This window comes from Loxodonta africana, chromosome 3, assembly GCF_030014295.1.
Source record: "Loxodonta africana isolate mLoxAfr1 chromosome 3, mLoxAfr1.hap2, whole genome shotgun sequence".
NCBI classification, from domain to species: Eukaryota; Metazoa; Chordata; class Mammalia; order Proboscidea; family Elephantidae; genus Loxodonta; species Loxodonta africana.
In genome coordinates this window covers 90,317,326-90,333,801 of record NC_087344.1, presented here as the reverse complement: position 1 = coordinate 90,333,801, position 16,476 = coordinate 90,317,326, and the positions used below count along the sequence as shown (strand labels likewise).

General features: G+C 40.5%; 2 protein-coding genes across 5 annotated transcripts in view; one reads left to right on the top strand and one right to left on the bottom strand.

Annotated features, from left to right (window-relative positions):
- Positions 1 to 16,031, bottom strand: part of PRPF38A (pre-mRNA processing factor 38A) — a 25,823-nt gene extending 9,792 nt beyond the window's left edge. The window contains exons 1-4 of one of the 2 annotated variants that reach the window (XM_010591280.3): positions 15,830 to 16,031; positions 13,971 to 14,130; positions 9,202 to 9,323; positions 7,453 to 7,538 (exon numbers count right to left, since the gene is read on the bottom strand). In XM_010591280.3, coding sequence (XP_010589582.1) covers positions 7,453 to 7,538; positions 9,202 to 9,323; positions 13,971 to 14,130; positions 15,830 to 15,959 — 498 coding nt within the window. In that variant the 5' untranslated portion in view covers positions 15,960 to 16,031. The remainder of the gene's footprint in view (positions 1 to 7,452; positions 7,539 to 9,201; positions 9,324 to 13,970; positions 14,131 to 15,829) is intronic. The other variant, XM_003411079.4, reaches the window with a different exon arrangement.
- The window catches only part of ORC1 (origin recognition complex subunit 1), a 49,001-nt gene continuing 48,556 nt past the window's right edge, over positions 16,032 to 16,476 (top strand). For 2 of the 3 annotated variants that reach the window (XM_064281976.1, XM_064281975.1), the window contains exon 1: positions 16,032 to 16,476. In XM_064281976.1, the coding sequence (XP_064138046.1) occupies positions 16,146 to 16,476 (331 nt within the window). In that variant the 5' untranslated portion in view covers positions 16,032 to 16,145. The other variant, XM_064281977.1, reaches the window with a different exon arrangement.

The window sequence follows — 16,476 nt, the reverse complement described above, 5'->3', positions numbered from 1 at the left end:
CTGTTACAGCATAGAACTGCTCCATAGGGTTTTCTTGGCTGCAATCTTTATAGAAACAGATTAGCAGGCCTTTCTTCCCTGGAGGCACTGAGTGGGTTCGAACCACCAACCCCTAGGTTAGTAGTCAAGGGCTTAATAAAGAGTAGCAAAAAAAAATTTTTTTGTGCTCTTTCCTTCTAGAATCCACACGGACCACCCCACTTGCATTAACAGGCTTGCTTAGAGTTGACTGGGCTTTAGAATTCAGCTACAGTCTGAATGCACATGGAAGTTTTCCATTTCTTACGGTATTTCTAAAGGTTATAAAAAATTAGCTAAAGATAATAATAAAATAGCTAATGTAACCCACAATGAGCTAGTGTAAGAACTCCTCTTCATTATATACACTATGGTGTTGCTGTTGTTAGGTGCCATCGAGTCAGTTCCGACTTACAGTGACCCGATGCACAACAGAACAAAACACTGCCCGGCCCTGTGCCATCCTTACAATCGTTACGCTTGAGCTCACTGTTGCAGCTACTGTGTCAATCCACCTTGTTGAGGGTCTTCCTCTTTTCCACTGACCCTACTTTGCCAAGTATGATGTCCTTCTCCAGGGACTCATCCATCCTGACAACATGTCCAAAGTGTGTAAGACGCAATCTTGCCATCCTTGCTTCTAAGGAGCATTCTGTGTACTTGTTCTAAGACAGATTTGTTTGTTCTTTTGGCAGTCCATGGCATATTCAATATTCTTTACCAACACCACAATTCAAAAGCATCAATTCTTCTTCGGTCTTCCTTATTCGTTGTCCACCTTTCACACACATATGATGTGACTAAAAATACCATGCGGTCAAGCGCACCTTAGTCTTCAAGGTGACATCTTTGCTTTTCAACACTTTAAAGAGGTCCTTTGCAACAGATCTGCCTAAAGCAATGTGTCGTCTGATTTCTTGACTACTGCTTCCATGGCTGTTGATTGTGGATCCAAGTAAAATGAAATCCTTGACAACTTCAATCTTTTCTCCGTTTATCATATGTTGCTCATTGGTCCGGTTGTGAGGATTTTTGTTTTCTTTATGTTGAGGTGCAATCCATACTGAAGGCTGTGGTCTTTGATCTTCATCAGTTAAGTGCTTCAAGTCCTCTTCACTTTAGCAAGGAAGGTTGTGTCATCTGCATAATGCAGATTGTTAATGAGTCTTCCTCCAATCCTGATGCCCCGTTCTTCTTCATATAGTCCAGCTTCTTGGTTTATGTGCTCACCATACAGATTGAATATGTATGGTGAAAGGATACAACCCTGATGCACACCTTTCCTAACTTTAAACCACTCAGTATCCCCTTGTTCTTTCCGAACAACTGCCTCTTGACCTATGTAAAGGTTCCTCATGAGCACGCTTAAGTGTTCTGGAATTCCCGTTCGTTGCAATGTTATCCATAATTTGTTATGATCCACACAGTCGAATGCCTTTGCATAGTCAATAAAACAGGTAAACATCCTTCTGGTATTCTCTGCTTTCAGCCAGGATCCATCTGACATCAGCAATGATATCCCTGGTTCCACGTCTTCTTCTGAAACCGGCCTGAATTTCTGGCAGTTCCCTGTTGATATACTGCTGCAGCGCTTTTTGAATGATCTTCAGCAAAATTTTGCTTGCGTGTGATATTAATGATATTGTTCTATAATTTCCACATTTGGTTGGATCACCTTTCTTGGGAATAGGCATAAATATGGATCTCTTCCAGTCAGTTGGCCAGAAAGCTGTCTTCCATATCTCTCAGCACAGACGAGCAAGCACCTCCAGCGCTGCATCTGTTTGTTGAAACATCTAAATTGACATTCTGTCAATTCCTGGAGCCTTGTTTTTCACCAATGCCTTCAGTGCAGCTTGGACCTCTTCCTTCAGTACCACCAGTTCCTGATTGTATGCCACCTCTTGAAATGGTGGAACACCGACTAATTCTTTTTGGTATAATGACTCTGTGTATTCCTTCCATCTTCTTTTGATGCTTCCCGCGTCATTTAATATTTTCCCCATAGAATCCTTCACTATTGCAACTTGAAGCTTGAATTTTTTCTTCAATTCCTTCAGCTTGAGAAACGCTGAGTGTTCTTCCCTTTTGGTTTTCTATCTCCAGCTCTTTGCACATGTCATTATAATTACTTTGTCTTCTGGAGTCGTCCTTTGAAATCTTCAGTTCTTTTCTTTCATCATTTCTTCCTTTTGCTTTAGCAGCTCTATGTTTGTGAGCAAGTTTCAGAGTCTCCTCTGACATCCATCTTGGTCTTTTCTCTCTTTCCTGTCTTTTCAGTGACCTCTCATTCTTCATGCATGATGTCCTTGATGTCATTCCACAACTCATCTGGTCTTTGGTCACTAGTGTCCAATGTGTCAAATCTATTCTTGAGATGGTCTCTAAATTCAGGTGGGATATACTCAAAGTCATATTTTTTGGCTCTCATGGACTTGCTCTGATTTTCTTCGGTTTCAGCTTGAACTTGCATATGAGCAATTGATGGTCTGTTCCACAGTCGGCCCCTGGCCTTGTTTTGACTGATGATTTTGACCTTTTCCATCATCTCTTTCCACAGATGTAGTTGATTTGATCGCTGTGTGTTCCATCTGGCGAGGTCCATGTGTACAGCCGGTGTTTACGTTGGTGAAAGAAGGTATCTGCAATGAAGAAGTCACTGGTCTTGCCAAATTCTATCATTCAATCTCTGGCATTGTTTCTATCACCAAGGCCATATTTTCCAACTACCGATCCTTTGTCTTTGTTTCCGACTTTCACATTCTAATCACCAGTAATTATCAATGCATCCTGATTGCATGTTCGATCAATTTCATACTGCAGCAGCTGATAAAAATCTTCTATTTCTTCATCTTTGGCTGTAATGGTTGGTGCGTAATTTGAATAATAGTTGTATTAACTGGTCTTTCTTGTAGGCATATGGATATTATCCTATCACTGACAGCGTTGTACTTCAGGATAGATCTTGAAATGTTCTTTTTGATGATGAATGCGACACCATTCCTCTTCAAGTTGTCATTCCCAGCATAGCAGACTATATGACTGTCCAATTCAAAATGGCCAATACCAGTCCATTTCAGTTCACTAACGCCTAGGATATCAATGTTTATGCGTTCCATTTCATTTTTGAAAATTTCCAATTTTCCTAGATTCATACTTCGCACATTCCAGGTTCCAATTATTAATGGGTGTTTGCAGCTGTTTCTTGTCATTTTGAGTCGTTCCACATCAGCAGATGAAGGTCCCAAAAGCTTGACTCCATCCACATCATTAAGGTCGACTCTACTTTAAGGAGGCAGCTCTTCCCCAGTGGTCTTTTGAGTGCCTTCCAACCTGGGGGGCTCATTTTCCAGCACTGTATCAGACAATGTTCTGCTGCTATACATAAGGTTTTCACTGGCTAATTCTTTTCAGAAGTAGACTGCCAGGCCCTTCTTCCTACTCTTAGTTTGGAAGCTCAGCTGAAACCTGTCCTCCATGGGTGACCCTGCTGGTATCTGAATACCGGGGCATAGCTTCCAGCATCACAGCAACACGCAAGCCCCCAGAGTATGAGAAACTGACAGACATGTGGGAGTACACTATGGTAGCCACCATGAAACAAGAATTACACCACACTCATTTTCAAGATTTTTATTTTATAGGATTGTAACTGAGCCAGTGTAACAGAAGAGTCGATTCGTTGCATTTTAGCATAGGCAGTTATCTATCAATTACTTTTATCCAACTGTTTTGCTGCCTCATGCAAATTCATTGCACCCACTCATCGGGTATCTGTAATCCATTCAATTCTCTACTTTGAAATTTAAGTTTTTCTGATCCCTTTGATCTTTAAATGGTCCCTTTTTGTTTTATAACTAGCAAGAAAGGAAGCACCTAGCAGGTGGGATATAGCAAATGGCTTCAGAATTACTGAACTGCAGTAGCATCAACAAGGAAACGTGAAGCAGTACATGCTCCCAGCTGAAGTTCCTGTGATTGCTTACAACGCATAAGAATCTGCTTCCATTCCCCATTTACAATACTGCCTCTAAGACCTTTTAGTTAATGCTGGCAATTTTAACACACATAGACGTACCAATTAGAGAACAATAGTGCTGGAAAAACCAAAGGTCCTTAGTAGGCATCTATTCCAGTGATTTTTTGGCAGAATTTTTTTTACAGTTTGAGGTATAATTAATATAAGATAAATAGTACATTTAAAAAACATTCCAATTGATGAGTGTTGACATGTATTATAGACAACTATACCCTGTCCCCAGGCAAACACCAATGTGTCTACATTTTCTAAAATTTTATATGAATGGAATTATACAGTATGTACTTTTTTTGTCTTCTTTCACTCAGCATAATTATTTTTCATCCATGCTGATTGCATGTATCAATTGTTCCTTCACTTTTACTAACAAGCCATTTTCCATTGTATGGATACACCCCAAGTTGTTTATCCATTCACTTGTTATGGACATTTCATTCTTTCCAATTTCTGACCACTACAAATACAGCAGTTAGGGACATTCATGTGTAAGTCTTCTTGTGGAGATGTGCCTTCACTCCTCTTGAGTAAATACCTAGGAGTGAAATGGCTAGGTTGTATGGTTAACTTTTTAGGAAACCACCAATACTTTTCCAACGTTGTTATTTTAAATTGCCACCAGCAGTGTATGAGAGTTCAGTTCCTCCACAACCTCACCAACATTTGGTATGCTCAGTCTTTTTCCTTTTAGACGTTCTAATAGGTATGTAGTATACCATCATAATTTTAATTTGGATTTTCCTAATGATTAATAATGTTGAGTGGTTTTTTAATGTGCTTAATGACCAGCTATACATCTTCTCTGGTAAAGCATGTTAGAATCTTTTGCTCATTTGTTCCATTGGCTTGGTCTTATTATTAAGCTGTAAGGCCCTTCTAGATTCAAGGCCATTGTCAGATGTTATGCAACTATAGTCTTCCTCTCTGTGGCTTGCCTGTTTGTTTTTGTAAGAATGTCTTTCGAAAAATAAGTTTTTATAACAGCCAATTTATTAAAAGAAAAATTATGCTTTTTGTGTCCCATTATGAAGTTTTTGCCAAACCCAAGGTCACTAAGATTTTCCCCTTAGTTTTTATTTTAGAAGTTTTATGGTCTTAGCTTTTATATTTAAGTCTATTATCCTCTCCAAGTTGATTTTTATATAAGGTGTGAGCTAAGGGTAGAAATTTATTAGTGTGTATACGGCTATCCAATTTTATAGAAAAGATTATGCTTTCTCAATGGAATTGCCCTGACATCTCTGTAGAAAATCAACTGACCATATAAATGTGGGTTTATTTCTGCTTCCTTTATTTTGTTCCATTCATATATTTGTCTATCCTTATGCCAATACGGAAACCCTGGTGGCGCAGTGGTTAAGTGCTATAGCTGCTAACCAAAGGGTCGGCAGTTTGAATCTGCCAGGTGCACCTTGGAAACTCTATGGGGCAGTTCTACTCTGTCCTATAGGGTCGCTATGAGTCAGAATTGACTCAGCACTGGGTCACTGGATTTGGTGGGTTTGGTTTTTATGCCAATACAACACCATCTTGGTGACTGTAGCTTTATATAACAAGTCTTGAAATCATGTAGTGTTTATCCTGCTTTGTTCCTTTTCAAAGTTATTTTGGATATCCTAGGTACTTTGTACTTTCATATAAATTTTAGAATCATCTTGTCAAGCACATCAAAAGCCTACTGGGATTTTGATTGAGATTTGCACTGAATCTATAGATAAACTTGGGGAGAATTGATATTTTAGCAATGTTAAGTCATCTGACTCATGAACATGGTATATCTCTCCACTTATTTAGGACTTCTTTAATTTTTCTCAGTAATGCCATGTTTTCTAGTTTTAAGTGTATAGGTCTTGTGCATCTTTTGGCAAAACTATCCTTTATTATTTTATATTTTTGATGCTATTGCAAATAGTATTTTTAAATAAAATTTCAAGTTCTGACCGTTCATTGCTAGTTTGTAGAAATACAAGGGATTTTTATATACTGACCTTGTATCCCACAATTTTGCATAAACAGATGAACAGATAAACTGTGGTATATTCATACAATGTAATATTATCCAGCAATAAAAATAAACTATTGATAGATGCAACAAAATGGATGAATAATTATGCTGAGTGAAAAAAGACAGGCAAAAAAAAGAGTACCTACTCTATAATTCCAGTGCGAACTAATCTGTTGTGACAGCACATCAGTGGTTCTTGGGGGCGAGGAGGAGGGCTGGGACAGAAGGATTACATTAAGAGGAAAGAAGGAAACTTCTGAAGGGGCTGCCTATGTTCACTGTGGTGATGGTTTCACGAGTGTACACATGTCAAAACTTATCAAACTCAACACTTTAAATATGGGTAGTTTATTGTCTGTCAATTATACCTCAATAAGACCATTAAAAAACAAACAAAAGGCTTTGTTCAAATGAAATCTCACTAGCTGAGGCCCGATATATAACCTGGTTGGAATCTGTGGGGCTGTCTCCTCTTTTTTCTCTCAGTAGTCGTAACAGTCCCACAGGGCAGTTTAAAGACCACTGAGGTAGTCTAATTTCACCATTTTATTTTATTCTTACTAGGCGCTGTCGAGTTGGTTCCAACTCAGAGACCTCATGTACAACAGAACAAAACACTGCCCGTTCCTGCTCCATTCTCACAATGGTTGCTATGTTTGAACCCATTGTTGTAGCCACTGTGTCAATCCATCTCATCAAGGGTCTTCCTCTTTTCTGCTGACCCTCTACCTCATCAAGCATTTTATAGGGGCAAAATGAAACCTGGTCCTACAACTAGTCAGCTGTGCCACAATACGGAAATTTATTTCTCCATTCAGTCATCTCTGCATTATAGCCCATCCCCTTTCTCTTAAGGCTATCTACCACATCTGTTTTCCCTTTGTATTTTCCAACAGTAATTTTCAAATCAGACTCTGTAAAACCCATTACTAGAAGGTGCTTCACAGACCATCATTTATCACTGGGGAAGGGAGGTAGGATGATTAAAGTAAGGTTTAAGGAGGTAAGGGCTCAGTCTCCTACTCGCAGCCTCCCACTAGGATCAACTCTCCTTTTTTTTTTTATATCCTGGATTTTTATATGAAGATCAATTGGAAAACTGCTCACAAAGTTTAAAAACCATGACTCTAAGCTACATTTCCTTGATCTAACATCTTACAGAAGAAGGCTTTCCTGTGTTAATTATTCACTTTTAAAGCCCTAGCCTTCATATACTCCATGTGCTTTCCTCTCCAATCCTACATCTTCTCATAGTCATGAAGACTACTTATTAAGAGTACCCACGAGATCCATGGCCTCACTGTTTTACCTGGCTGTGTTGGAGATAAGGGTAACTCTGATAAGAGACTTTTGGAGGTAAGGGTAACTCTGATAAGAGATCTTTATCTCTTACCTGTAGTCGGGGCAGAATAATGTCACAGACTCTCTCACTATGCAGTAGCTCATCAATAAATTCATCCACATGCATCAGTTCAAACTCTGAAAGAAAAATCATTAGCTCAAACAACTTTGAAATAACAGATTTAGATGGCCAAGAGGTAAAGATATGTAAGACTCTTCATGCAAAATATCTAACAGAGTGCTCGGTATAGAAAGTATTGAATTCTCTGCTGCTTTCCCTTCCCCTGCACATTCACTAGTAAAGCTACTGCAGCGTGCTAATTACACAGAATCCCTAGTGGCACAGTGGTTAAGGGCTACAGTTGCTAACCAAAAGGTCAGCAGTTCGAATCCACCAGGTGCTCCTTGGAAACTCTATGGGGCAGTTCTACAATCCTGTAGGGTCGCTATGAGTAGGAATCGACTTGATGGCAATGGGTTTTTGGGAATTACATAGAAGACACTACTGTCAAACCTGGGTTCAAACTAAAGCCCTTCTTGCCTTGTCATCCTCACCTATCTTCATTCATTCAACCCACCTTCACTGAGGCCATCTTTGCGCTAGGCCTCTTTTAAGAGCTAGGGAGAAAGGGACGGATGAGCTGTCCTCAGCAGCAGGAGAGACAAACACAAAGGTAACCACAAACAATCCTGAATTACGTAGAAGTCATATTCTTAAATACATCATATAACTCAAGTGCAATTTCCCATGTGAACTCACTGTGGATCTTATATGGCACGTGGAGTAACAGCTCTGCAGAGTTTCCGCAGCAAATATTACCTTAGTTTGGTGGTTCTCAAGCAGGGGCAATTTTGCCCCCCCAATTGGGGGGGTGCTACTGACATCTGGTGGGTAGAGGCCAAGGATGCTGCTTAACATCCTACAATGCACAGGACAGCTCTCTGTAACCAAGAATTATCTGGCCCAAAATGTCAAGAGGTTGAGAAACCCTGTGATAGCTTAACATAATATAATTACAAATTAATAAGTAGCTCCTTGAGGGCCATGATCATCTTGTTGACCATGGTATCTTCAGTATATAGCACAGTGCCTGGCAATTCACTAGCACTTAATTTACATTCAATGAATGAATCGGTAAGTTAATAAAAGTATAATTACAAATTCTTAGCTGCCTACCATTCAACGATACACAGAAGGGAAAGGCAAATCCTTTGTTAGGACACTAAGTGATGAGGAGAGAAAAGGTTTTGATTGCACCTCCCTGAATCCTGCTTTACCAGAGAAGGTATCTCTGTAAAAAGTACAGAGCTGCCCCTCTTGAATATACTTGTTACTTTTCAGTGCAACTCCCATATGAGTGTACTTAGTCTGTATACTGCAAAATGAAATATGGAAAGCTGAATTTGTCTGGGAGGGCTGGGGAATGCTTTTATGGAGAAGGTAATTCTGGAGCTAGATCCAGTGGTATGAGTAGTAATTTGCAGAGCACTAACAAAGGCATGAAAGGAACAAGGCAAGTTCAATGAAGAGTGAGATTAGCATAGAAGTTGCTCATGATGCAAGTCAGGGAATACCACGATGCAGTGAGAAAGACAGGCAGATGGGGAAGACTGGGTAAGGCCAACAGAACGTTAGTAGTCACCTGGAGTACTCCCCATGAGAGAGATGGAGGGCCTGGAGAGAGAGCAATGTGAATGGAGAGGAGCACTCACAGTGTAAGTGACCATGTGAGGACAGAGATATTAGTGAAATAAAAACTGGCTCAGGGATGAAGGTCTAGAGACTTGACACCAAACTTACCCCCATTTCGGTTTTGGCTCTTGATTTTCCGATAGTCATTGTACAGAGGCTCCAAGTACTTGTAGCAATCAATTGCAGTGCCTGTCAGCCTCATGTAAAGTGCCCCCAACATGCGGACATACCTAAAATATTCATGACAGTGAGACAACAGACCATCCTGAGAAATTCCTGAGTTTTACCACTGGCTTTTCTTACGACAGTAGTGGATCAACAAGTTATTTTTTCCCTTTGGAAAGGGTGGCAGCAAGACAGCTAAAATATGAAGACTGAGATTTAGGCTCCCACCCTACCAACAACTGTGGGAACTTGCTAAATTTTCAGAGTTCATTATATCATCTGTATAAACTGGTATAAAACATATTTACCTCACAGGATTATTGTAGGAATCATATGAGATCCTGAGTGTAACAAAAGAAGGTGTAAGATTAAATAACAATATCAGTACTAGTACACATGGACCTGGATATATAAATTGTTGCTAGGCAGCAGAATGCTGGCTCTGGAAAAAAGTTGGTCATCTGGGTTCATATTCCGATTCTATTACTAACTTTGTGACACTTGACAAGTTTCTTGCTCTCTCAATTCTTGTAAAACAGAGAGGATGGTACCTCATTTATAGGCTTGGTGTGAATATTAAATGAGACATGTATGTAAAGTGTCAAACACAGCATATAACACATAGTAAGTGTCTAATAAAAGTTAGCTACTTTGCAGCTGTTAATAATCTGTAGTTAACAATTCCTTCTATATCCAACTACTACTCGAATCTCCACTTGGATAACTAGTAGGCATCTGAAACTCAATAGTTCCAAAACCAAGCTCTTAATTTCCCTGCTCTGGTGCTCCTCATTACTGTATATAGCTCTAGTGTTCCTCATTATAGTATACACCACCATTATCCATGCTCAAGCTGATAAAATCATAGTCATCCTTTCGTCCTTTTCTTCCCCCTTTACATCCTACATGCAATCTACCGCAAGCCTTGCCAGCCCTTCCTTCAAAATATACCATAATCTGGCCACTTGTCATCACCTTCACTGCTACCACCCTCGTTCCAGCCACATTAACTCCTGTCTGGATTACAACGGCCTCCTAACTGGTATCCCTTTCACTCCTGCACACTTCTCCAACCCCACCCAGTCTTTTCTCAATACAACAACCAGAGATTCTTCTAAAATGTAAGTCAGATCGCATCATCCCCTGAATATCAACAGTCCAATGGTCTCCCATTATACTGAGAATAAATCCACAGACTTTACCACAGCCTCAAGGTTCTAATGATGTTGCCCTGCTTCCCTCATTTCCAGCCCCCTGCACTCCAGTCACGCCGGCTGGCTGTTCCCCAACATGCCAAGCTCATCACTACTCCTGGCCTTTGCACCTGTTGTTCCCACTGCTTAAGACACTTATCTGCCAGGTCTGGAAGGATTGGCTCCCTCACTTTTAGGGTTCTGCTCAAAAGTCATTTTCTGACCATCTTACAAACAATCTAACACAAAATGACTAAGTACATGGTTATTCATTATTGCAAAAGATTGGAAGCAACAGAAATATTCATTATGGTACATCTGTAATTGTGAAAAAAAAAATTTTTTTGGAGTCAAACTGCCTGGATTCAAATCCTACCTCTGCCCTGGTGTCCTCTTCTGTAAAATGGGGACAATAGTAGCACTATGAGGGACAGTTTCACATAATGGTTAAGAGCATGGACTCTAGAGCCAGACTGTCCAGATTTACATCCTGGCTCTGGAACTTACCAACTATGTGATCCTGGGGAAGTTACTTAATGGCTCTTGTGCCTCAGTGCTGTCATTTTAATCTTTTAACATAGGAACGATAAGAACTACCTACCTCATATAATTATTGTCAGGATTAAATAATCTATCATACATAAAGTACTTAAAACAGTGCCTGGGATATAATAGTATTAGCTCTTACTATGCTGTCCCTATAACGGAATATTATACATGCATTAAAAAGAATGAGAAAGACTATGAGTACCAATATGGAAGAATCTCCAAAATCTACTATTAAATAAAAAAGCAAGGGGGAGATGCTATAATTTTGTGTACAAAAATGGAAAAATAAAATATAGCTATCTCTTTGCTAACATATGCATGAAATTTCTGGGAGGAAACATAAGAAACTGATAATACTGGATTCCTCCACAGAAGAAAACTGGATAGCCTGAGGACAGCGATGGAAGGCAGACATTTCGGTGAATGTATTTTTATAGTTTTGAATTCTAAATCATATGAACGTAGTATGTATTCAAAGAGTAAATTAGTTTTTTTATTTTTGCTACAAAGAAATCTCATTCTTCTTTTGAAGTTTTAACTACTACCTGTATTCATTCATTCCCAAATCCAGAGTCTTCTTTTCCTAAAAATTCCTAGTTGGATGTTGTACAAATTGTTCAAACTGAACACATCTGAAACAATGAATTTCCTAGGCTAGACATGCTCTTCTTCTGGTATTTCTTACCTTTGGGTGTCAGGTAAGATTTCAGAAAGACGATCCTAGCTTTGAGAGGAATGAGACTAGAATCAGAGAAACCACTAAGTGGCTACAAGGTGAGCAGTGACAAAGCTTGAATTAAGAAATGGAAGGAGAGGAGAGGACAAATTAAAAAGATAGCTATGATCATCTCAACTACCTATGAGACGGTGGGAGGGAGCAGTGAATTATATTTTAAAAACACTGAAAACAAATATGCCGAACTATTAATAGTGGTTACTTCTGTGAGATAAGATTATGGATTTTTTCCTCCCTACTTTTTAATACCTATCTGTACTTTGTAAATTTTCAACAATGCGTATCTTTATTTTATAATCAGCAGAAAAGATATATTTAGAAGATGGAATTTACAGATATTAGTGATTGTATACAAAAGAATGAAGGATGATTCCTTAGTTTCTCGCTTGTCAGAAGTTGCTATCCCCTTACTGAGAGAAGGAACATGGCTAGAGGAAGGCTTTCTTTTCCCCAAGTTCCGTCACGCAGAACAAGTTCAGGTCACATCCTGGAGGATACCCATCTAACGTTCTGGTCTCTTCTGCTCTCCATCTATGGTGGATGCCACCATTATCCATCCATCCGATTGTCCCAGCGAGCAATGTAGTAATCACCTTTGGTGCCTTCCTCATCCTTCCACATCAAATCAATCATCAAATTCTGTTCTTCCACTTTTACATCTTTCAAGTGTCACCTCTCTGTGTCCCCTGTTGCCACATTGATCCAGACCCTCATCAGCTGTAGCTGGCTGACTACACTAGCCTCCTCTCTGCTGCTTCTGTCTGGCCAGTCTCTGGTTTACTGTTCACACTGCTGCCAGAGGCAACCATCTGAAAACACAATAATAACTCCTTCTATTTCAGTTCTTTTCATAACTTGCCATAGTTCCAGATAAAGGCCAAACCATTAGCTTTGTATAAAAAAAATCACTTATAACCTGGGGCCCATCCTTCAATCTCACTATTGACTTTGCTACTATCCTACACGCCAACTTGACTTAATTAAAACACGCAGGACTACTTGTAGCTGAGGTACATGGTATTCTTCACGCCTCTGTGCCTCCAACTTTATCACTCTACACTTCCTCCTCCAAAACTCAGTTTATGAATCACTTTCTTTCTCTGAGAATCCCAAACCCCAGGCTGATTTAGATGCTCCCCTCTCCCCACATTCCTTCTTTTATAGCATATTATATACACTTATAAAAATACTTAACACGCTGTATTCCATTTGTTTCTTCAATAAGCAGAATAATACAGCAAAAGACACAGACTCTGAAGCAACTTTGCCACTTACTAGCTGTTTGGCCTTGGGTATATTACTTAAACTCTCTGTGCCTCAGTTTCCTCATCTGTAAAATAGGGATAACATTTATTGACAGGGCTGTTGTGAGGGCTAAATGAATTATTATTATATGTTGTGAGGGTAAAAGCCCTTAGAGGATGGCATGTAATAAGCTATGATTTCTGTCTCATATAGTAGTCTGTAAGCTCCTTGATGATGAATGATAAACAATTACAGCAGCTGACATTTCCTGGGTGTTTATCCCGTAAGAGATGCTGTGTTGAGTGGTTTACATGCATTATCTTCTTTAAAATCAATCTTACAAGTAGGTATTGTTATCCGAATTTTACAGATAAAGAAAATAAAACCAAAACCAAACCAAACCCAGTGCTGTCGAGTCGATTCCGACTCATAGCGACCCCATAGGACAGAGTAGAACTGCCCCATAGAGTTTTCAAGGAGCGCCTGGCAGATTCGAACTGCTGACCCTTTGGTTAGCAGCCGTAGCACTTAACCACTACGCCACCAGGGTTTCCAAAGAAAATAAAGCTTAGAAAATTATGTAACTTCTTTGAGGTCACAGTTAATTAGAGATAAAGTCTAGATAAAAATTCAGACCTGTCTAACACCATGGTTTTCCCTCTTATCTACCATACTATGTTGTTTTCTTCACCCTAAAGTATCCAGTGCCTACCAACACATTAGATGCTCACTGCTGCTTAATGTATGTTCAGTGAATTGGTAAAGAAATCCTCTTTTTTGGGGGAGAAGTTACCAAGATTAAGAAAGTAAAGGAGAATATCAATTCAATCAGAACAGGCAAAACACAAACCCAAGGACTCAAGAGCAAAACCCTGGAGCGGAAGTCTCTGTGGAAATGAGAGATACTATGTTCATTCCTCTTAACCAAAGTCCAATTCTGGGATGTCCAAAACGATGCTTTTGTATTAGCCAGTCAACATCACACTCACTTGAAATCTTCATTTTTGATAAACTCTACAATGATATCCTTCTCGGGTTGAATCTGCAGCATCTTCAAGGTCAAACACAGAAAGGGAGTTGGCTTTATGTTGCCGCCATAAACGCCACCCACAAACCTTAACTCCATGGCTTTATCAACTACAAGTTCAGCTAAAAAAAGAAAAACAAAAACAAATCAAGTGCCATCTCAGATACTTTAGGGTTAAGCTTATCCTGGTGTGAAGTGGAAAGAAGTTAGTTCACGTGTTGGTGCTCCAGAACACTCACCAACAGTTTAGTATTAGGAGAGCAAGTGCATATTAATAACAATAATAACACCAAAACCAAACTAAACCTGGTGCCGCTGAGTCAATTCCGACTCATAGCGATTCTACAGAACAGAGCAGAACTGCCCCACAGGGTTTCCAAGGAGCAGCTGGTGGCTTCTAACTGCTGACTTTTTGGTTAGCAGCCATAGCTGTTAACCACTGTGCCACCAGAGCTCCATAAAAATAACAATAGTAGCATCTAATTGAGGGCTTACTATATGCCCAGTGCTCTGCTAAGCATTTCATATTATCTCATTTAATCTTCACAGCAAACCATGACCTAAGTTCTAGCATTGTTCTCTACTTTTAGATAAGGAAACTCAGGCCTAAGAAAGGTTAAGTGACTTGCTCCAGGCCCAGAGCCAAAAAGTTACAGGGCCTGGATTTAAATCTAAGCGGTCTAACTTCAGAGTCCACGCTCATCACCATCATGCTAGGGAAAAAATTGCTGGATTAAAAATTAAAAAAAAAAAAAAAACTCAATAGCTACACAACCTCGAGTAAGTCTCTCCCACAGAATGGCAATAATAACCTCCCAACACTGTTGCCAATACTCAAACAATAGCGGTGTGATCTTAGGCCAGTCATTTTATCTCTCTTTGAGTCTGTCAGCTCAACTGGGTTGTAGTGAGGATTGAATGCGATAATATACATAAAACGCTAAGTACCTACGTGAGGCAGCTCAGCTCCTAACAAAAAGACCGATTTTTCTGAAAAGCATAACCACTTCCCTTCCCAACAGAGCCCTAGTGGCGCAGTGGTTAACCAAAAGGTTTAACGGTTCAAACCCAGCAGCCGTTCGGCAGGCCAAAGATGTGACAGTCTGCTTCCATAAAATTTACAGCCTTGGAAACCCTATGGGGCAGTTCTACTCTGTCCTAGGGTCGCTATGAGTCAGAATTGACTGGATGGCAGTGGGTTTTTTTCCTTCCCAACGCTAGGTTAGGTTCCCTTGTCGTACATTTCTATTGCGTTCTGCTGCTTCTTTCAAACTACTCATCATACTTTCGTTTTTCATACTTCCTGCCTTGCTAAGTTATAAACTCATTAATAGTATTGACTGTGTCTGTCTTGTTCATCCATATACCTGTATCTCTAGTACTCAGCACAGTGCCTAGCTATAAATTGTTTAGCTATAATGCTGAATATATTAATACAGAATTTATCCTAAAGAACTTGCAGTCTGATTTCTTAAGCGATAGCTCGTTAATGGTTAAAAAAAAAAAAAGCTCCGTGGCCGTCAAGTCGATTCTGACTCATAACAACCCTATAGGGCAGAGTAGAACTGCCCCTCATAGGGTTTCCTAGGCTGAAATCTTTACGGAGCAGATCGCCAGATCTTTTCTCCCGCTGAGCGGCTGATGGGTTCGAACTTGTCGCTTAACCATTGCTCCACCAGGGTTCCTTTTCATGACACACTCCTCTCCAATCCTACCCACCAACACTGAGCCAGTCTTGCCCCCAGGGGCCAATCCCATTCAGCGCCCAGCCAGGGGGGGTGGGCCACAAGCAGCCGAGGCGGTGCGCGCGCTCCCGCTCACCTGTAAGTCCAAAACATTCCTCTTTCCAGTACTTGGACTCATAAATTCGCGTCCGAATGATCTTCTCCACAAGATATTGAGGGTTGGTGCCGTGGATGCTGTGTGCATCCTTCACCGTACGGTTCGCCATCTTAAAAAGCCTTCAGCTCTATTTCCGTCGGGTCCTTTAATACGTCACATCCAGGTTAAAAAAAAAAAAAAAACAAAACTCGATGGGGATGGAAAAATCACTAACTCTCCGAGGCGACCATTTTGAAACCGGAAACTCTGATGTGGAAGGAACTAACTTCCGTGAACAGAAACCCCGCCCAAACCAATGATGGCTGCTGCACGTCGGCAGACGTACGTCATGCGCCCAATCTACGTAGGCGGGACGGGAGAGCTGGTTGGTGACGTAACACGGAGACAGCCTGGGGGCGGGACTACGTCGTTTGGCGCGAAATTCTCTTTTCTCCACCTTCTTCTTGCCGTCCTTAGCGAGGCATCGGCTTTGCCGGTGGCGTTCGGCTTGGTCGTGATCCTCGTGGCTGTAAGAAGAGGCGTCCAGCTGGGGCAATTTAGAGTTGCTGCAGCACCAGGAGCTCCTGAAGCGGAGGCGGGGGGAAGCAGAGGGCTTGCGCCCAGCCTGAGGAAGCTTCGGTCTCCGG